Source organism: Haliotis rubra, unplaced genomic scaffold, assembly GCF_003918875.1.
Source record: "Haliotis rubra isolate DU_JTF1 unplaced genomic scaffold, ASM391887v1 Scf10, whole genome shotgun sequence".
In the NCBI taxonomy this organism is placed as follows: Eukaryota; Metazoa; Mollusca; class Gastropoda; order Lepetellida; family Haliotidae; genus Haliotis; species Haliotis rubra.
Genome location: NW_025764892.1, coordinates 3,049,559 through 3,071,586, shown reverse-complemented (window position 1 = coordinate 3,071,586; position 22,028 = coordinate 3,049,559). Strand labels below are relative to the sequence as shown.

Sequence of the window (22,028 nt, the reverse complement as noted above, 5' to 3'; positions counted from 1 at the left end):
GGTGGGGCCACCAGAAATGGGCCAATGTGTCACACAAGATCAACCATTCATCCCTCACTAACACATATAATGGAAAATAGAAAACAAGACAAGTATATGCATCATTTCAAAATTTCATTTTTTAAACAAAAGTTTAAATACAATATTTTGTGTGCCATGTCAATTTTGAAATGGCATCTCATTTGGTCAGTTCTAGAACTTTCAAGTCTCTTGATAACAGACTTCTGGGTCAGTGTTTCAATAGGTTCCAGTATCCCTCACAATAAATTCATCCTTTCCATTTAATTCTTCTTCAAGTAGTTCTTGAGACGCTGCAACCATTTCAGTGCAACAATTACATTTTGGTTACAAAGTGTGCCCACTGTGTTACCCTCAACACATCTGTTCAACACTCAACCTTGTTCACAGCGAGTCCGTAAACAGCCTGTTCAATATGCACCATGTGTTGTGCTTGCTCCATTTGTCAAGTTTCCAAGAGTTACTGCTTTTGATATCAGTCAGTGACATGCCAAGAGCTTGTATCATCATTTTAGCATTACTTCTTACAGGTGAAGAGGAACATCATACCTGATATCATCACTGAACATCATACCTGAATATCATTAGTGAACATCATACCTGATATCATCAGTGAACATCATACCTGAATATCATCACTGAACATCATACCTGAATATCATTAGTGAACATCATACCTGATATCATCACTGAACATCATACCTGAATATCATTAGTGAACATCATACCTGATATCATCACTGAACATCATACCAGAACATTTTTTCAGAATTTTCCACAATTAATTTGAAAGGGATATCACCTCTTTCGTTTAAAAGCTTTCTTATTTTCAAATCGTGATTTGCTTGAGGTGGCTACAACCTCCATCTGTTTCTGTTCTGTGTGAAGGAAGGTATAGAGCTGATTGGCTTGTTGGGCATTACCCATAATGCTTGACAGTTCCTCCTCCGACAACGTGCTTAGCTCGGACAAGTCCTGTACTTTATTCATGATATAGCGGTAGTTCTTGGAGTTCACTCCTGGCATTCTTAGCAGGAAGTCCTGTAGAGAAAGAAACATACTTTTTCAATATTCATAGAATAACCTACACACAGCACAAGCGAACTGAACTGTAGAAACCTGGTCAATTTTGAAATGCCACATTGCCATGGGGAATCAAACCCGGGTCTTCAGTGTGACAAGCGAATGCTTTAACCACTAGGCTACCCCACCACCTTATCAAGAATGAATTCAAAAGCAATGCGAATATGAGTTACTGAAAATAACTTCACTGATAACCAAAGGGACATAACTCAAATTGTTTGCTGTTATCATGCAACTTACAACCAATCACACATTTTGCAAGATGTTAGGAAGTCTTCAAATTCAATGATGTCGCTTTTCATCATTTCCTTATGTTACATTGCATTATAACCTACCACACACCTGTTCACTCCCAACTCACCTGAGGACTATGGTTGTACTTGTCTGTCCACTCCACTGTTCCCTCCCCAGTCGTCACAGTCATCGCAGTCGCTGCATCAGGCTGAGGACGACCTTTCTGTAAAATAGGTTCATTACCTCTGCAGAAAAGTTCAAAACTGGCAATAATACACACAGAACAAAAATGTATCAACTAAACAAATTTCCCACAAGATAAAATGGATTTAAAGAATGCCAGAACAGGATCATATTTTTAACTTTTGTTTCAGAGACTATGACCTGATTATGGGCTGGGGCTTGAAGCAAAGACATTTTTCATGACACACCACATATCCTGATGGTATATTCCACACATACAGTGGTAACTATGTATTCCACCATTAAAGCGGATAGGAAGGGAATTATAGAAGTAGCTTTAGTCAATGAAAAAGCGAACGTTTTGGAACACTTTAGAACATATTTAACATCCCAGCAGAGTAGTATTTTATAATTAATTCAATAAAATATGTCCTGTTATGACATATATTTGTGTTATTTTGTTCAAATGTTTTGTTCAACTAGTTCAAATGTTATTCATCAAATTGTAATGAAAACTTTTAAAAGTGAAGAAATCACTAAATGTTTCCTTTCTCTGAAGAGACTGTATGCTGTGTTAGGTATTACAACAGTGTAAGATGCTATGACTGGTACATTTAATATCATGGAGTCTTACAATTAGTTCAAACAGTATAAGACGCTGGTACATTTAATACCATGGCGTCTCTCCATCGGTTCAAACAGTTTATACAGTTAGACTAACCTTCAGTTCTTCAAACAATTCTGCAGTGGCATAGGGACTCTGGCACCACAAGATTCTCAGCTTGGGGGAAGTGCAGGGTCAAGATGGACAGCCTGGACGATACATCTTGGATGGAAATATCATTGGACATTGGATACTTGCCCTACAAACAACAGCATGATTTGTATACATTGTTAACGTTTATCATATGTTAAGGATATATAGCAACGCAAATATCATGTTCGGTTTAGTATTTCAGTCATGTTATGGCGTGAGTACTCAAGTGAGTGAGTGAGTGAGTATAGTTTTTTATTCTGCTTTTAGCAATATTCCAGCAGGGGGCAGGGGGCACCAGAAATGGGCTTCACACATTGTACCCATGTGGGGAATCGAACCCGGTCTTTGGAGTGATTACCAAACGCTTTAACCACTCGACTACCCCACTGCCCCTGTCAAAAGTAATACAAGTTGTAAATTGTTATCGCTTCTGTGAAACCCATGTTGCATGACTCTGTGTATGGTGCTCACAGACCTGGTCTTATAACTTTGGTAAACCTGGGATTCAAACCCAAAACAGCAGATCCTGGCACTAAGGGACATAACTCTAAACAGCAACATGTTCCTACACCCCAGACACCTTTGCCAGCTAGTTAACAATGAGTAAATAAATACGATTAAATACCACTCTTATTGACACATCAACTAGCAACACTACAGTTAGCTAATGTCATATACATAGGCCTAATGTGTCAGTTCTACCCACCTGGAGAGCAAAGGACTTGTTGGCATCAAACTCAATCAGCAGAACGGGCCTCTTGTAAAATCTACACATGGAGACGCACTGGTTGTAGAGTCGGCCATTGTTGAGAGATCCAATCAGATCACTCACACTCTTCCTCTCAACACAAATGTCAGGGGTCAAGATGTAATCCCCTACCTGAGCATAATAAACAAACCACGTAACTATGGCTACTAATGATACAGTAAAAGTGAAGACATGTTTGTCAGTCAACAGTGTAAAAGGAATGAAATTCCTTAAATTGTCTCAAGATCGATAGACATCCTGACCTAAATATGTATGGCTTGCAAAGACATAACAGACCTCAGATCGGAATGAACCTATTTGGCAATAATGAAGATAATTATTTAGCTTGAAATAGCAGGATTTGCAAAAAGATCTATAAAACAATCCCACATGTTTCCCATTCCCATAAAGTCTCCGATCCCACTCACCTCTATTGTAACTGGTTCAATGTCGATTCCTTTCCGATGAATAAGAGACGGTAATTCACTGCGGAACTCCCTCATGTCTACGATCACCTGGAACCATAATTATCATCCACGATCAGGAGAAAACATTAAAAGAGTTATTCCAATAACAGACCAATGAGAGTAGTTCATAGTTTCAATCATTAGCACATCTGTCTCCCAAATCCAATAATACTGAAAAAGAATTAATCAAGAAAAGTAAGGTACAAATATGTGCCATCAAATGAAATGTATTGTATATTTCAAGTTATAAAATATTATACAATCAGCGATACTGACCGCTTGTCATCAGTAAAAAATTTTGATCCATTTCAAATCCCTCAAATCTATATCTAAACACATATATCGGAACCTACTCTCTGCTGGACTTCTTTGACTGCGCCCCCTTTCCGAGAGCTGACAGTTTCATTTGCTGGAGTAGTTCCGAATCTCCGTGCTACTCTCTGCTGGTTGGTCGGGTCGTCATCCAGTTTACCATCCCTCTCCTCTGGGATCACCATTGTCTGATTTCAAGAAACATTTTAAATTTTACATAATTACTTAAATTAATGTTGCATATAAAATTATTAACGTATGATCTAATTTTTGTCTTAATTTTCATGTATAAAGTTGTTGCAACAAGAGACAAAAGCCCTTGGTATAAAAGCCTTTAGGATACATTTAACAGGGGCCCTGTGTTTCGGTAGAAGCAAATGAGTTTTGGAAATCTGGTCATAAAAGTGAGTTGTTTAGTTTTAATTTTACGCAATATTCCAGCAATATCACGGCAGGGGACACCAGAAATGGGCTTCACACATTGTTCCCATGTGGGGAATTGAACCCAGATCTTCGGCGTGACGAGTGAACACTTTAACCACTAGGCTACACAATTGCCCCTCTGGTCATACAAACTACTATAACATTTAATTTACCTTCAGATGGTGGTTATGAAGAGTTCTGGCATTATTTGGGGGGCCATGAACTAATTTTAAATAAAATGGCAGCTCAGTCAAATATGATATGAGACCAATACCACTACCTACATCAACACCTATAATAAATTACCACCCCCTGTAATAAATGGCAGGGTTCCACTCTTGTTATTGACCGACACTCACAGCTTTTTGTTTGATGAGATGTTCAAAGGCATCCTTCTCCCGTCTGAGAGTGGTGAGATATTTCTGCTCATCTACCGAGCTGCCATACAGCAGGAAGTACACTCTCAGCGGGACCTCTGGTCGTGTGGCACGATACACCTGTCAAGCATAAGTTTTACCTGGATATATTACCAGGTATGTACTGGTCACGTGTTACACCTGTGTCATCAAGATATATACTAGAGTGTCCTGCCTGACCACTGTATAATGAGACCGCCTCCATGGTGTAGTGGTTAGAGCGTCCGCCCGGAGAGCAGAAGGTCGCGGGTTCGATCCCCGACCGCGTCATACCAAAAGACGTTAAAATATGGTACTTGTTGGTCCCTGTCTGGCGCTCGGCATTAATGGGTACAACAAGGACTGGTCGGCCCGGAGTCAGTATAATGTGTCTGAATGGGGTATTCATGCTTCACTGCGGCATGGTATCAGTGGGCTAGCACTATAAAACCAGCTTAAGTCTGGGCTAGTACAAGCAGCCGCACATACACACGCATACACGTCGTCATATGAGCGAAATATTCTCAAGCACGACATAAAACCCAATTTCACCTCACCTCACCTCACTGTATAATGATGTATATCAAAACGTTTCATCCAAATACACAAACAAAATAGAAAGTGATCCATTTCATCGATATTGGTACAAGGCAATTATTTTCATGTCCCACAGGGGACTTTTTTATCTTGGGTACTGAGAAATTTAAACACCGATAGTTATATCACACCAGTATCCACCAATCTACTGTGCCATTCAAGCCACAAACCACCCTCAAGATTAAGATAATAAACACTGATCCTGTTTTACAGTACTACAGTGTATTTGTCAGACAATAGGTCCTCCATACAAGTGCCCACCTCTATCTGTCGTACAAACTGCATGTCGGCATCGTACAACACAACATATCTGGGTTCCACCTCCCGGAGGGTGCGGGTCAGTCCATGGGGATCAGTGCAGCCGTGGAGGGGGTGCAGGATGGTCAACGGCTCTGGCAGAACCCCGTAGTAGGCGTCTTGGGATGACAGGGGGGTGTCATCTGAGGTATCAGAGTGCTGCAGATAACATGTTCTTAATGAGAAAAAAGTCCAACATTATGAGTGAATGTGAAAACAGCCTGATTAAAAACATGTGCACAATTCAGATTCCATGTTATTCTGTTAGGAATGATGGTATACATCACGTCTACTTCCCACTGAAACAGAGTTTGTTCTTCATGTCATAACAAATACAAACATCCAACCAAATGTATCCAGTCCTCCAGTAAACATTTCACAGATTTTCAAAATGGAAGCCCTGGTGGCCATATTGTTTTATGACACAACCACACATCAGAATAAAATTTCAAGTCCTAGGTGTAACAATCAAATCTGGGCCAGCAACCTATTGGTTAATAGCATGAGCAACAGTTGCTGGGGAACAAAGATACCATCAACCAACTAAAACATAGCAGGTCTACTGACAGCTCCAGTGGCTCTAGAACATGAGTTCTATACCTAACAAGAAACAGGCCCCCTACTGGGGACAAGTCCTGAGTCATGCACCTTGCTGCTTTTGGAGGAAGTGTCTGTTGTGTGATGCACTGGTTTCAGAGGGTAGAGGCTTTCTAGTCTCACCTACAGGTGGACTTTGAACAAACTATGTTGTTAGTGTCCTAAATGTGCAAACAATATGTAAATTAAAAGGTATTTCAGAAATCAATCTTGTCACCTGGTCTCCTTCAGCTAACTCTTTGTTTGCATCAATCATCTGGGTCAAGGTCAACACTTCAGGAGCTGACTTTTGACCCTTGCCGTGACCTTTCCTTTTCCTTGAAAACTGCTTTCTCTGAAAGCACAATGACATTGCTCCATACATAAAGGTAAGTATGTACATGGCAATGTAGATTTAATAAAGACTGAATGTGTGTCTACACTGTTGAAGTGAATCAAATGAATTACTTCAAATTTTGAGAAACAAATAGTGTAACCTCCACTTACATCTTTCTCCCCTTCAACATGGCCGCCTTTCACAGCTAGGAACTTGTTGTAGAGTCGGGCTAACATAGACTTGCCGCCATCACACAGGAACTGAAACAAAAGAAGGGTGCCGGATTGTTCAACTCATCACTGGTAAATGTACTTATAGCTATGTTTGCAACGACCTTGACATTTGGCCTGAACTTGTTATTGGCCTGAATGTGTCATGAAGATCGGTGTCTTACCTCCTTCAACTGGCTGCATGTGCGGTCATCCTCGGCACAGACAAGGACTCGACCAGGGCCAAGGTCAGGGTCACTCTTTTTGTTTTCCTCTTCAATTTCTTGCAGCACCTCCTTCAACACCTTCCACTTGGGGCACTCCTCCAGCACTGGGACTACAGCGAGAACACAGTTCACATTATGGACAATCCATTAAATATTTATGGTTGGGCAGCTTGGTTTTCTGCTTGAGAGAGAATATTTCTTTAGTCAGTGTTTCAAGACATACAATAATTTCTATATCATAGGAAATCAATCATTTCTTATGTTATCTTGTGTTTTCATGCTGAGTGAGGAAGGCAGAGAGGGAGGGATTTGGGAGAGAGGGAAGGATTTGGGAGGGATTTGGGTGGGAGGGATTTGGGCGGGCGGGCAGGAGAGCGTGGTTGTTACACCACTTTTAGCAATATTTCAGCAATTTCAAAGTGGGGAACACCATCAAAGGACTTCACACGCTGTATCCGTCTTGGGAATTGAATCAAAGTCTTTGATGTGATGAGTGAGCGCTTTAACTGCTAGGCCCCCAACTGTTATTAACCGAATCTGTCATTTGTCAGTCTGGGCTACATATATTTAACCTGTCAAGAACATTGATTGAGGACATACTTGGTTCCTCCTTCACCTTGTCATCATCTTCAGTTCCGGTTTTCTTCTTCTTGGGTGCGGACTTCCAGACTCGGTCTTTAGCATGCTGGAGAAGAAACACTTCAATGTCGAGAGAGTCTACCCACGTGACATGTCACTTATACAGTCAACCATACTTTACCCACCACCTGGCCCCACTTGCACCCACATGTACACTATTAATCACCTCACCTTACCATTCAGATCACTCCTCAATTTATCCATTTATGAACCCACCCAACCAGTCAGTCATTTTCTTCTCTAAGTGACATTCAGAAGCTGGTATGATGATTTGTAGGGCTTCGCAATATAACCGGTTTACCGGTATTTACCGGTTCAGACATGAAAACGATACGTATTGCGATACGCTGATCGAAAACCGGTATTTTGACTTGCGTTCGGAAAACTTTGTAACACTCGGAAATCTTCGGATATTTCCTTGTTTCATTTGTGCCAAATATTATTTACATTTTTATTTTGTTATGACTGAAAGTTGTTATTAAAGCTTAATCAAGGGTAGTGATCTTGTTGTGTTTTAGCTTTATAAATCAAGCATCACTCGATTATAAGTAGTTTTGTGTTTAAGAATACTTCATGCAATATATTGCAATACATATCGCAATATATGCTTTCACATTGCAATATATCGCAATGTGAAAATTCTCTGCAGTACCCACCCCTAATGATTTGATTGATAATAGTGTCAGCATCTACACCGAAACATTACATCTATTACGTTACAGAAGCTGTCAATCCATAAAATTTGTGATTTGGATGGATCAAGGGACCACTTCCACTCACTCTCCCCTCCGACACTGACAGACCATCAAACTTACCACAAACAGACTGTCAGCAGCATCTAGAAACAGCCAACCAGTGTTCTGACCAAACGTCTTTTCATTTGTCCTGCAAAGACAAAAACAAACACAGCTCTTAAAGTTACACAATATTCAATACCATCAATAGTTGTCTTCCACAAGGCATAATTAGGAGATAAACATCATGTGTTGGCGAATTTCCGGGTGTTATTGAGTATTTGAAGCACAGGAATTCATTTGGAACCGACGGCGTTAGCCGGAGGTTTCAAATGAAATATTCGATGCTTCAAATACTCAATAACACTCAATTCGCCAACTATGATGTTTATCATTATATGGTAAACTTCTAAAAGTAAACCAAAAGGTCCACACATATTTTTGTGTCTGCACTCATTGACATCGAGTACGGGTACAGCAGTGAAATGTCATCAGACGGCCGTTTCGGCTGTCTCCCATGATAGCAACTGGAACTGCTCATTTGTGACATCATTCAGACTTTACATCACAATATGATTTTAATGACGTCATCACAGCTGTCGACGTAACAATACAATGGTGTGAGCGATGTTTGTATGTATTAATACGCAGAGAATTTCCGGGAATCAAATACCATTTGATCACGTTTTTCAACCAATCAGATTAAAGAACACAGTTACTTTTGGTTTACAATGTAATAATGGCATAATCCAAAGGTCTTTCCAGGACATCCATACAGTCAGGTCGCCTTAGTCCGGACCCCGACAATTAGTTTCCCGTGATATCCGAATGGTAGCTAGCTGTAACCAATCTTGTTTACTATGTAAACTCATTAACTCATTAATCCAGTGCTTCACTCTCCGGATCCGGACATTAATTAGCAGCAACGGATTAGCTAATTATACTTAGTTTTACTTCATTAATCCGTCATTTTAATCAATTATTAGGTCAACCTTGTGCAAATGCAACTGGCACCAGACATGTTTTGTGACTGGCTGAGATCCAAACACACTGTCATTGGCGATTTCTTTAAACCCGAGTGAGTTTCTGAGCTTTGATTGTCATACAAACTGTAATAAAGTCATTTGATACATGTATATGTATACGTTCTTATGTTCTTGTCACGGTATGTCAAAGGGAAGTAACTCTACTGTAGTGGTGTACACAATGGTTCGTTTCAGTAGTCCGTACGTTTCACTATCCGAACGTTTTTTATGGAAAATGGAAGTGTTCGGATCAACACGGCCTGACTGTATATAAATGAGAATGAATTCATACTAAGGACCTAAGCAATCTCTATACCACTGACCCACCTCACTGAATGCACCAGGCTATAGAAGGTCACACAGTCATACTGGGTAAGGTGTCTGAAAGGAGAAAACAAAGGGTGAAATATTCTGAGGATATATTCAAATTAAGAGAGAGTTAACAATTACTTGTATTCCATCATTAATCATATAATTAAAATTATGGAGCCTTGTGTTACTGCCAAATCATCCTATTAAATGCATGGTCACATATTTCACCAATATTTAATTCATGGCATCATATTCTTTAAGTGCGGGATACGATAATTATTCCCCAAATGAGATATCACGTTAACAAGTGTTTGAAAAGTGGTCAAAGTGTCGTGGTGACCTTGAAAATAAGTCCATGGTCACCCAAATCGACTGGTGCCTGTGTAATCTCCAATGTAGGTTGTCAGCAAATTTATACAAACCTGTAGAGGTTATGAATTCTTTGAAGAAAGTCCTCCTTGGGGTACATATAAGCATTAAAATGTCCATTTTAAAACCTACGATAGTTGTAAAATATTTACAAAACAAAAAACACGTTTTTGCCTTGTGAGACCACCCCTACAGGGCCCCTCAGGGCCCCCCTACAGGCAAGAGCAAGTAACTCTAGCCGTCAAACTCTCACCACACTTTTCATGCTCAACGGATCAGACTGAATGAGGGGAGGCGGGTGGCCGTACCCAAAGGAGGACTTTATTCAAAGAATTCATAACCTCTACAGGTTTGTATAATTCTTTTTCAGAAGAAGTCCTCCTTGGGGTACATATAAGCATGAGACAGACTCCCAAAGACAATTAAGCTGGGAGTGGTATTCTGTCTGACAAAGTGATCCAATCGAAGTAACAATCTACAACCGCACAGAAATAGAGAATTACACTTACCTAGTCACCTGACCGCCGATGTCAATCAAGGCCGGGGGGCATGGCTAGGGCGAGGACCCAGGATGTCAAAGCCTATATGCCGATTGGCTTATCAGTGTCACACCCACAGTAACAAACCCCACCCCCCAACCCAAGGGTAGTAGAAACTACAGTAGAAACTATCACCGGAAACCAGCGCTGAGACGACCACAGAGGTGCAAGAAGCACAAGTAGTCGCGCTGGCTGGGTGGCTAGCTGCAATAGGACCCTGGAGATCAGTGGTATCGGTGGGAAAGTGCACAGAACCCTGTCCGTCCAATCGAGCAGGAAGGCATCGGAGGCAATCGCTTTCGGATCCGGGATCCATGAGCAAAACACCAGAGTCTGGTTCGTCACCCCAGAGGCAAACAGATCTACCTGGAACGACCCGAACAACTGGGAGATAATCCTGAATATCTCCCGGTTGAGTAACCACTCGTGAGGGGCTAGAATACGACGTGAGAGCGCATCTGCACGAACGTTGTCCACCCCTGGGAGATAAACAGGCATAACCCGTATGCTGAACTGATCACACCACAGTAGAAACTGCCACGCCTCCTGAAGTAGTGACAGAGACACCGTACCACCCTGCTTCAGGATGTAGGACATCGCTGTTTGGTTGTCCATTTCTAGACGAACCACCCCGGTTCCGAACCTGCTCCACGAAGCGTTCCAATATCAACTTGACTGCTCTCAATTCTAGCACATTGATGTGCAGGGTCGCCTCGTTCTCAGACCAAAGGCCGGAAGCTGTGAGGTCTCCCAAAACACCCCCCAACCCTGTGAGGGAGGCGTCCGTCTGAATTGTGAGCGTTGGCACTCGGCACCAGGGTCTCCAGCGGTATACCCCTGGATAGATTGCCGGTGTCGGTCCACTGCCGCAAGCGAGGAATAAGCCACTCCGGAGTTACTAGAATCGTCTCGTAGTTCTCCGAGTGAGACCACAGCTGCGCTAACGCTTGCTGAACTGGTAGCATCCTCAGACGTGCACGCCAAACTATGACCACTGTCGCCGCCAAGTTGCCTAGCAACTGAAGCCATGTTCGAGCTGAGACACTGGGGGACTGAAGGAGTTGTAAAACAATGCTCTGGACTCTGGAAATGTGGTCCCGAGACAGGGGAGACTAATCCCTGCTGTGTCTCGAATCTCCCAAGAAAACAAGATCCTGAGTCGGAACCAGTTCTGATTTCTGGAGGTTGATAATCCAACCCAACTCGGTGAGAGTATCCATCACTGTCTGTGTGGAATCCTGACTCAAGTGGGTGGCGAGTGCTCTGAGAAGCCAGTCGTCCAGGTACGGGTAACAAAAGTTGCCCTGTGCCCTGGTGACTTGAGCTGGCACCAGCATGAGTTTTGTGAACACCCTTGGTGCCGTGGAGATGCCGAAGGGGAGCACACGACACTGATAGCACTTCCCATCGTAGGAAAACTGGAGTTATTTCCTGAACTCGGCGTGCATCGGGACATGGAGGTATCACTGAGCACAGTGTCTCCATATTGAAAGACGGCACCTCGATCATGTCGTTCAGACCCTTTAGATTTAGAATGGGTCTGAACCCTCCATCCTTCTTGGTAACCATATGGAGGACAAATCTGTTAAAGGTGCAGATGCAGAATTGGATTGTGCAGATGTAGAGGGGATAGGGGAAGAAGGGTGTTTTTCCACCGTCTTGGCCTGATTACCTTCCCCCCGTTAACAGCCGAAGAGGATGAACTCTTCTTGCCCTTAGAGGTTTTGGAGGGTGGGTCCTTAGCCCATATCCCCCCCACCCCAACCCCAGCAGATTGGTGTAAGTAAAACAACAAGTCGGCAGACCAACACTTGATAGCCCTGGGGGAGAAAGCTTGACATTCTGTTTTTTATTTTGTAAATAATTTTCTTAAAATATAGTTACAACTGTCGTAGGTTTTCAAATGGACATTTTAATGATTATTTTTACCCCAAGGAGGACTTCTTCTGAAAAAAGAATTGAAGATATTGGGTACAACAGTACATGAGATATCACGTTAACAAGTGTTTGAAAAGTGTTCACATTGTCGTGGCAACCTTGAAAATAAGTTCAAGGTCACTCAAATCTACTGCTGCCGGAGAAATCCCACAATGTAGGCTGTCATCAAATTTGAAGCCATTGGGTACAACAGTTCATGAAACATCGCATTAACAAGAATTGGGACGTACATACATATGGACGCTGTTCCCCAGTTACGTCTTGCAGCGGGGGATAATTATTGGTAAATCAAAGTGAAAACAGGGTGAAATGTGACGTCACAATTAAATGAGTTTTCACACAACTGACTGGCCAATCAGCAAGATTCTTTACTATTAATGATAATGTATCATAAATAAATGAGAATGTTACAAACTTGAGGATGAGTCGGAGAGTTTTAAGATCGGAGACAAGCTGTCTTGCTTTAGCACCTAACTGGTGCCATATTGGGTCCAGCTGTTGTCGAATAGCTCGGTCAAAAGATTTGGCTAAAGCATTCTCCACTGTGATTTCATCTGTATCAATCTGAAACGTACAAAAATATTAAATATACACAAAGAATGATAACACAATACCATTAAGAAAGTGGTCAAATGTAACATATGTCTTATTTGAGATAACACTTTCTCAGTAAAGTACAGATTCTAGTATTTTTTGTTGGGTTGCATCCCATCCAGGATTCGAACCCACACTCTCAGGGTCAGACACCTAACCCACTCAGCCATCTTGGCTTCCACAAACATGAAAGTCGGACAACTGGTAGTCTAGATCACAAAAGTATTAGAATCTGTACTTTACTGAGAAAGTGTATTCCCAAATAACACATGTGATACACGAAGAAGTTAAAGATCACAGTTCACAAAGACAAGGTCAATGCCACAGAGTACAGACAAGGTCAATGCCACAGAGTAATCAGTCTCAATCACATGATAAAACAGATACCAGGGCCTTAAAAGGCAAAACAGCGACTTAACATTTTAGGAACATACAGCTAAAAGCCACACAGGTGTTCACAAAAAGGGTAAGAAGCCTAGATCCTGCTTTACCTGCCATTCACACATACTTTGTATAGAAAGGTAAGCGCTTGTTTGTAACTACACCTAAAAGCTGTGGAATACTTACACTGGGTGTACATCTCTTCAGCTCATTGACGCAGGCATTGATGAGGTCCAGCAGTGCTGTCTGACACGCCGTCATGGTGGACGTCATCTGCACCTGCAGCTCAATCACATCCACCTGCAATACACACACCAGTCCAGATGTACTTGTTTGTTGTTTAATACCACAGTAGTCCATAGTTCAGCTATATCACGCTGGTCAGTGTGCAAATATGTACGAGTCGGTGAGACTCATATTTTAATATTAATGTTGTTTTTGGTTGTTTAATGCCGCACTCAGCAATATTCGAGGTATAACTATAACCTTCTAGTGCAGCTTGGGTTATCTGGGATAATAATAATAATCAGATTCTGATAAAGCACCACGAGCAATCACTTGGTGTTTGGAACTGTCCGCTATAGAATGATAACTTATTATTATAATATGAAGGCAGTCTGTAAATAATCCAGTCTGGACTTGGGTCCCGTTCCTCAAAGCGATCGTAGCGCTAAGATAATCGTAACTCCCATACTTTAACATAGACTTACGACAGTCGTAGGGCTAAGATAATCGTAACTCCCATACTTTAACATAGACTTACGACAGTCGTAGCTCTAAGATAATCGTAACTCCCATACTTTGACATAGACTTACAACAGTCATAGCGCTAAGATAATCGTAACTCCCATACTTTAACATAGACTTACGACAGTCGTAGCTCTAAGATAATCGTAACTCCCATACTTTAACATAGACTTACGACAGTCGTAGCACTATGATCGCTTTGAGGAACGGGACCCAGACCATCCAGATCAACAGCATGAGCATTGATCTATGCAACTGGAATAAGATGACATGTGTCAACCACGTCAGGGTGGAATCCCAACAGCAAATGACAATGTATGTTTGAGGAGATCTACCACAAACAGCCATGAGGGATTGAATAATAATGATGGATAGTAACATCCTGGCAACCATCCAAACCCACACAAGAATTCTCCAAACATTTTGTGATACTGATAAATATGATCTGAAATGGGAAAAGGAATAATTACAATAACTGACCACCTATCCTAATAACAATGTCAATGGCCACTGTTTCATCCACATTTGAAACAAGTCTTTTCAACTTTCACAACTCATAATGACAACAGTTCTAGTAAGGTGTAAGAGATTTACTGGCAGTACATTCTTGAACATCCCTCGATTCAGAGTCTGATGGTCAAAAAGACTCGCCAGTGACACAAGTAACTTTAAAGTACCAGGAGATATTCTGTCCTGACACATGTTCACTGACCTTGTGTTTTTCCATGCACGACACGACACTGGCGTGGAAGCGGGGCCATAAGAACAGCTTCTTGACAAACAAGTTCTTCATAACCCTCTCTACCTGGCAGAAGCCTGAGGTGAATGACTCTGGGCTGGCAGAGAAAGCCTTGATAAATCCTGTCTGCAAAATTGGGGGTTTACTAAACAATATGAATGCTTAATTTTTTTTAATTAATCTGTATTGTTTTGAAGCATTATCATCAGCATGTTAAATTTATCATTTATCTGCATACATTTCAGAAAATTTGGCATCAGTTGAAATCAGTCTACTTTTATGCTAATTTGTATTGTAAAAAGAACAATACAACATAAACCATTGTTTATTTTTAAATAGCATGTTTGTGATTTTATGGTTTAAGATGAAGATATTGTGTTACTGACAATATTATTTAGCAATTTCTTCTTTTATCACATTTAAATGCTTACTTTGTTCTTTGACCTGTAAAGGCGCAAAATGAAGGCCTCTTGACATGACTCAATAATTCTGAAAATAAACAACACATACAATTGAACTGTCTGACTGGTGCTTTTCAAGTTTACACCCCTTGATTGTGTTTAACATATTTTGTTCATTTGTTTGTTTCTTGTTTAGTGTCCCACTCAGCAACATTCCAGCAATTTTCCAGCAATATTACATCAGTTGTAAATTACTCAGTAATGAACCAGCCTATCCAGTGATTGACAATATAAACATCAAACTTCATAGTTTGGATACAATGACAAACCAAGTCAGCGAGTCTGACCAATCAATCCCATTACCGTATATATTACATTAGATAAGCCGATCTCATAAATTTGCCAACCCCCTAACTTGACCCTTAAAATCAGTGTCAAAATGGTATGTTTCGTACATAAGTCGACCCCCCATGATAGGGTCCCAATCGTGGTCACCTCAGACCACAAGACAACTGGCAGTTACCGTCTTGGATGTAAACTATTCATTGTTGGTATCAACAATGAGACATTAGTATTACTCGTAAGGCCAGACCAATTTTATTTCTTGTTTTACGTTTTTCAAGAATAAGAAAAAAAATAAAAATGAATTTTCCCCGCTCAAAAAATAAAATCCAAATGTTTTTATCGACCCAAAATGTAAACTTGCAAAAAAAATATTTTTTTAGATTGTTTTTTGCCCAATATATACTTTGGAAATTGCCAAAAGTAAAAACTTTGAGCATTTAGAACGAATATTACTTTGACTGGTGATTTTATTTTTATTTTTTATCCATCCTGCCTATAGGGTTTCTGAGGACAAAAATCTGTAAAACAAGAAATAAAATTTGTCTGGCCTAATGTTAAAAAAGAATGTTTACATTAGTTACAGTGAAATCATGTGTCCCCCCCAATATTTATAACTTCTGCCCGCATTATTCACAGCAATCACTAACGTATTGTGTCTACTCATGTCCCGAAAGGACTGACTGACTGACTTTGGTTTTACGCTGCTTTTAGCAATATTCCAGCAACATCACGGCAGGGGACACCAGAAATGGGCTTACACATTGTGCCCATGTGGTCCCGAAAGGAAGTGTACTTGACAGAAAATGGATACGCATGCATATTTTGTTTCGCCAAAGGTCATATTTCGTGAAGCTGGACAATCATGTCAACAACCTGTTTTCGAGGTGGAATGGCGAGATCGCGCTAAACCACATCGGTGCGAGATCAAATTGTTCCATGCATACAAACTATCTGGCAAAACACCAGAAAGCTGTCGCATAACATAAGTTATGATAATAAATATTTTACATTTATAGAGCAAAACCTGCAATTAAAATGATACAATACTAGAATATATTTCTTTTTATTTAACAATAGTTTCAGATATTATATTTTTAAGATCACTGCATCAGAATTCATCTCATTATATTTTCGGGTACGTTTTAACTAAATCACCAGTATGGGTGTGCACTGAACAGCTGATTGCTATTTCCGGCGCTGTATATGAGACAATTACACACAGTAATCTTAATCCCTGCATATAAGACAATGCCAAGCAAAAACAAATTAGCACTGAATAGGTCAATTATCTTGTCAAATGGTGTTTAATTGCGAATTTGACGTCTTTACTGACAAAGTCGTTTTCTCTTGTTTGTTTGTTCACATGAAGAGATATGTCGTTTTCCTACCCCCTGAAAAAAGGTTTGACGGAAGTGTAACCCATAGATAAGCCGACCCCCTTCTACGGACTGTTTTTTGGGGGGTCCTCAAAATTCGGCTTATCTATGGTAATATACAGTACTTGCCTCTTGCTGTTCCACAGTCTGCTGAGGCATGATGTGATTATCTGGTTCACCAAGAACTACCGGTACCTGTGACAGATGATAATCATGGTCCTGGTCCTAGTGAACATCCCCCATTTCTATCAAAGACTTCTCCTCACACAACACCCCACCCACGTAACCTGCATCACAAATCTCCATCTCAATCCTCACAGCAATAACATCCCATTCAATCTGCGTATCATGGGACTTAGTACTCCACCATCACCACTTACTTGTGAGCCTTGTAGACAAGGATGCCTGTGACATGATCAATGGGCACTCTGTCGGTCAGCAGGTCAACCACCAGGATCCGAGACGTAATAAACAACACTCCACCCTCAACATACGTGTTTAACCTGAAATCAAACACAGTAAAATCCTATCTTCCTCCAGGGAATGTGTGAGTTGGGTTCGACAATATTTCAGCAGGGAACACCACAAATGAGCTAGACACACAGTACTCAGGAGTGGTATTGAACCCAGGCCTTTGCATTGACGAGCACATGCTTTCACCACTGGGCACCCCTACCTGACAACCAACAACCCACACCACAACACAACACATCTTGGACGATCTAGACCATCATCATGATCATAAATTTACTCAGTGCTGATCATCTATCTTCTTTCAGTCAGCAGGGGTAGAAATAACTTTAAAAAAGCTTGTGTACTCCGGTACAGTGGCACATGTAAAATCACTTGCCCTGATAATTTTTCCACTATACCGGACGTTTTCTTGTTGATTTTTTAAAATAAACAACATAATTAACATTGGAAAGTCAACTGAACACCGGTACAGTGTGATATACAAATTTGCTTGCCCGACAGAAAAAAACACTGGACTCGGACGTCAGGCAATGGGTTATTTCCACCCCTGCAGTCATAGTAATTGTTCATTATTAAGATTTTTTAAATTTTACTAACGTTTTGGTAACTTATGAATAGACAAATTGTAATACTGACTGACTGACTGAGTTTAGTTTTACGCCGCTTTTAGCAATATTCCAGCAATATCACGGCGGGGGACACCAGAAATGGGCTTAACACATTGTGCCCATGTGAGGAATCGAACCCGGGTCTTCGGCGTGACGAGCCAACGCTTTAACCACTAGGCTACCCCACCGCCCCACAAATTGTAATACCTTTAGGGGTAAGTAATGTTTCATGTTGCATGTAGCAATGTTCCACAATATCACGATACTACAGATGGGCTTCATACATCATACCCATGTGGGAAATCAAGCCCAGGCCTTTGGCATGACAAGCGAAAGGTTTAACCACTTGGCTACCAATGCCTTTTGGAGAGCGGTAAAGTGTAATACATGTTATATCTGTGATTACGCTATCCGAATAAATTACAAATTCTATTACTCTGATAAGATGAACCCGCCCTCCCCGAGTGACCCACTAGCACACAAACCTAGTGACCTAACATAACAAGGTTGGTTGCTTTGTTGTTTAACGCCGCACTCAGCAACATTCCAGCTATATGACGGCAGTCTGTAAATAATTGAGTCTGGACCAGACAATCCAGTGATCAACAACATGAGCATCGATCTACGCAATTGTGATATGATGACGTGTGTCAACCGAGTCCGCGAGCCTGACCACCCGATCCTGTTTGACACCTTTAACGACAAGTAACCTACCAAGGCTTCCACAAAAAACATTGTGACCTATATCACATACTCTGTGTACCCAGTGATAACTGGCAGAGCTCCCATGGCCAACATAGTGTCATAAAAAAAATGCTGTTTAGGCAACTCAAACTCAACTTGTTCAGAGTCTGAAACTTATGTGTGTTGAGGCTGCTGATTCTGTCAGAAACACTAAAACTAAGGACAACAGTAACTATTTTCAGTCCTTTTTTACCTATCATTGGCGCTGAATTCATTCGTAATAGCTTTTGGAAGTGGTTTCACTCCTTGGGATTCCAACTGTTCAATGAAGTATTCCTGCAAACATTGCAACAATGGAGTGATGGGTTTTCCAGAATAGGCAAAACAAACAGTCATAAAATGCATGATATTCGTCCATTAATGTAGCCTTTATTCATAATGTTCATTTGTCTGGTTCACTTACCTCTTCAGTAGTGGATGTGTTCAACACCAAAACTAAACTGCCTGGGTCAGAATACACTTTCAAGAAGTTAACAAAGATTCTGTCAATACCAAGGCCCCTAAAAACAAATAAACAAGGATCTTAAATACATGTGAACTGTCATATTAGAGGAATATATAAATATCTTTGGCATACATTTTCCATTGTAAACTATTCTAAATAATTATTATTGAATATGATTTTGTTTTTGTTTCACACCTCATGGGTCAATATTCCAGCTGAAAGACCGCTGCCCGAACATAATCGAATCTGTACAAGACAGTCTAGTCACTGATAGTGTGAGCATCAATCCATGGTGTATGGGATGACATGCAGTCAAGTCACTGATCCAGACAACCTGCTCCATCTTGTTGCTTCTTGCAACTTAGTGTTTGCTGGGTACCATTTCAAACCCTAAATCCCAAAACGATTTTTGAGTGTTAATACCTCACCTACCATGTTTGCTGAGGATTATGATGACTTAAATAACCATCAAGAAATTATCCATTTGCTTATTTCTACAGAAACTGTCAATATTGAGCCTACTTTACAACAATCATGAATATCAATATATTATCATCCCTATTGTCACTACTTTTGTATTGAACAAGTCTACTGTTTCCTGATTGTTCAGATAGATTTCAGTACTGACTAAAACTGTTCAATACATAGCAGGTACAAGCAGGTCACCCAAATGTGCCAGTCTTCTCACTATCATCTTCATCAGATTGGTAAACTAAGACGATATCTTTCAGATGAAACCGCCAAAACTCTCACTCAAGCAACAGTCATATCTCGCCTTGACTATGCCAATTCACTTTTGTTTGGGATAACAGCTTCCCTGGTTCATCGACTCCAGGTTATACAAAACACATCCGCCAGGATAATAACTCGTTGTCCTCGAAGAGACCACATCACCCCCAGGTTAAGAGAACTGCATTGGCTACCCGTTGCCAGACGCATAAAATTCAAGGTGCTTACCATTATCTACAAGTGCCTGAAGACCAACACTGCTCCATCTTACTTGTCATCTCTTCTAAACAACCATAGACCAACAAGAACCCTTAGATCACAAGATAAAGATCTGCTTATCACCAGACCATCCAGGACCAAATACGGGGACCGCTGCTTTGAGTGTGCAGCTCCCATGCTATGGAACAACCTCCCTATGTCGCTAAAATCCGCCCCAAGTCTACAAACTTTTCGAAAACATTTAAAGACACATCTATTTGAAATGAAATAGACTGAACTGCACAAGCGCCTGTGAGCAGCCTAGCTGGAACTCGGCGCTATAGAAGTAGATTATTATTATTATTATTATTAGAGATGAATCAGGTCCTGAGACAGTGAGGAGAGAGAACAATATTCAGCAACTCGTTATAACCCAACAACTTCTCCTAGCTATGATCTCATATCATGATATTGGCAGTCTGCATCAGTACATACGATAACATGAAAAACATCGCTCTCTGTTTATTAAAGAACCATAAACATGCAAATTGTGTAATTATTTTGCTTAATAGGTGTGAGTGCATTTTCGGTCATGTCGACAGTGTTTCATCCATATCATAACATTGAAAAGGTTATGCTTACGAAACATATATATATATACTACATAAATACCTGTCTACAAAGAACAGTTGGATTTATAAAAGATTGTTATTTAAAATTAGTATACTGCCATAAAAGGATATCACTATACAATACAAGGCTGAACCCTAAAAAAAACTCCAGACTAACGTTATAATGGCAAAATATAAACTCAACTATACTAGCTGCCGAACAGTTATCGCCAATACATCTGTATCCCACGTGCGCAGTTCCGGTCACTTACAATTCGGGCATTTTTTCCATGATATTTGACAACAAAAAAGGACATCAAAAGAAAATTCTTCACGGTAAATAAGAGAAAAATTAAAGATAAAGTTATGAATGCTATAAAAAATTTGTCACTTCGGTGGGAATTCTGAAATGGCGATAACTGTTACAGTTAGTTTTGAGAAAACATCTATTTACAAATACTGCTATGATTCCCTTAAGCCGCATAATATAAAAACATGATCGGCGGCAGTGACCGGGTTGGACACATCGGTGAATAGCTAATTAAGTATAATAATTTATTCAACAAAGGCGGAGGAAGTTTGTAAATACCGCTAAAATACCGTCATCCCCAGAAAACAACATACTTTGCCAAAAGTGTCAGTCCATCTTCATGGAATGAATCCAGAAACATTTGGTTTTCATATTCCAACAGGGCCATTTTAGGGATTTATTGTTGAACCCAATGCCCCCACCAAATATATTATTGTGTTATCCCACGCCTGACAGTTGAAGTCCAGGATGACATGTCAGCTGAATTTCGTGGTTGTCTGTTACTGGGACGCAGATTGTAGATTTTTTTTCATTTTTCAATTTAACCGAACTTTATCTATCAACTTTGCAGAAGTTACTCGTCAACCCGATAATGAGTGCCTAGTATGGCATGAAATGTCACTGTGACATCTGCTGTTCTTCCCTATTGTCCTCAGGGAAAAAGTGCTTGTATCAGCCAAACACAAGTTGTTTCATGGGCGCAGACATTTTGTTAATACTAACTAAAGGATAATACCGTAGTCAATTATTTTCACAAACGGAAATTGTGAGAGATATAAATCAGTTTATTTTCTAATATACATACACACATAAATATAATGGCATACTCAAAATCATAATCATGTGACGGTCATTAATAATGACAGTTCACGTAAATTCCCATGTTTATCAGTTATTTTTCCTTGTA

At 40.5% G+C, this 22,028-nt stretch overlaps 2 protein-coding genes across 3 annotated transcripts in view; one reads left to right on the top strand and one right to left on the bottom strand.

Moving 5' to 3' along the window:
• The window catches only part of LOC124260928 (ras-related protein Rab-1A-like), a 33,202-nt gene extending 14,537 nt beyond the window's left edge, over nucleotides 1–18,665 (top strand). The window contains exon 8 of one of the 2 annotated variants that reach the window (XR_006894249.1): nucleotides 18,649–18,665. The gene's annotated coding sequence lies outside the window, so the exon portion shown is untranslated. Of the gene's footprint in view, nucleotides 1–14,010; nucleotides 14,027–18,648 lie in introns of those variants that run through there. The other variant, XR_006894241.1, reaches the window with a different exon arrangement.
• On the bottom strand, nucleotides 98–21,956 carry LOC124260738 (DNA repair endonuclease XPF-like). The gene is given in 23 exon segments (XM_046695085.1): nucleotides 98–1,059; nucleotides 1,463–1,558; nucleotides 2,240–2,305; nucleotides 2,307–2,381; nucleotides 2,982–3,155; nucleotides 3,452–3,538; nucleotides 3,844–3,990; nucleotides 4,585–4,722; nucleotides 5,479–5,673; nucleotides 6,329–6,445; nucleotides 6,598–6,687; nucleotides 6,822–6,973; nucleotides 7,464–7,548; nucleotides 8,318–8,387; nucleotides 9,589–9,642; nucleotides 12,835–12,983; nucleotides 13,581–13,694; nucleotides 14,854–15,006; nucleotides 15,312–15,369; nucleotides 17,383–17,505; nucleotides 19,022–19,104; nucleotides 19,232–19,328; nucleotides 21,436–21,956. Coding segments are annotated over 23 exon segments (2,640 nt in total). The 5' UTR covers nucleotides 21,510–21,956; the 3' UTR covers nucleotides 98–816.
• Nucleotides 21,957–22,028: the final 72 nt, after the last annotated feature.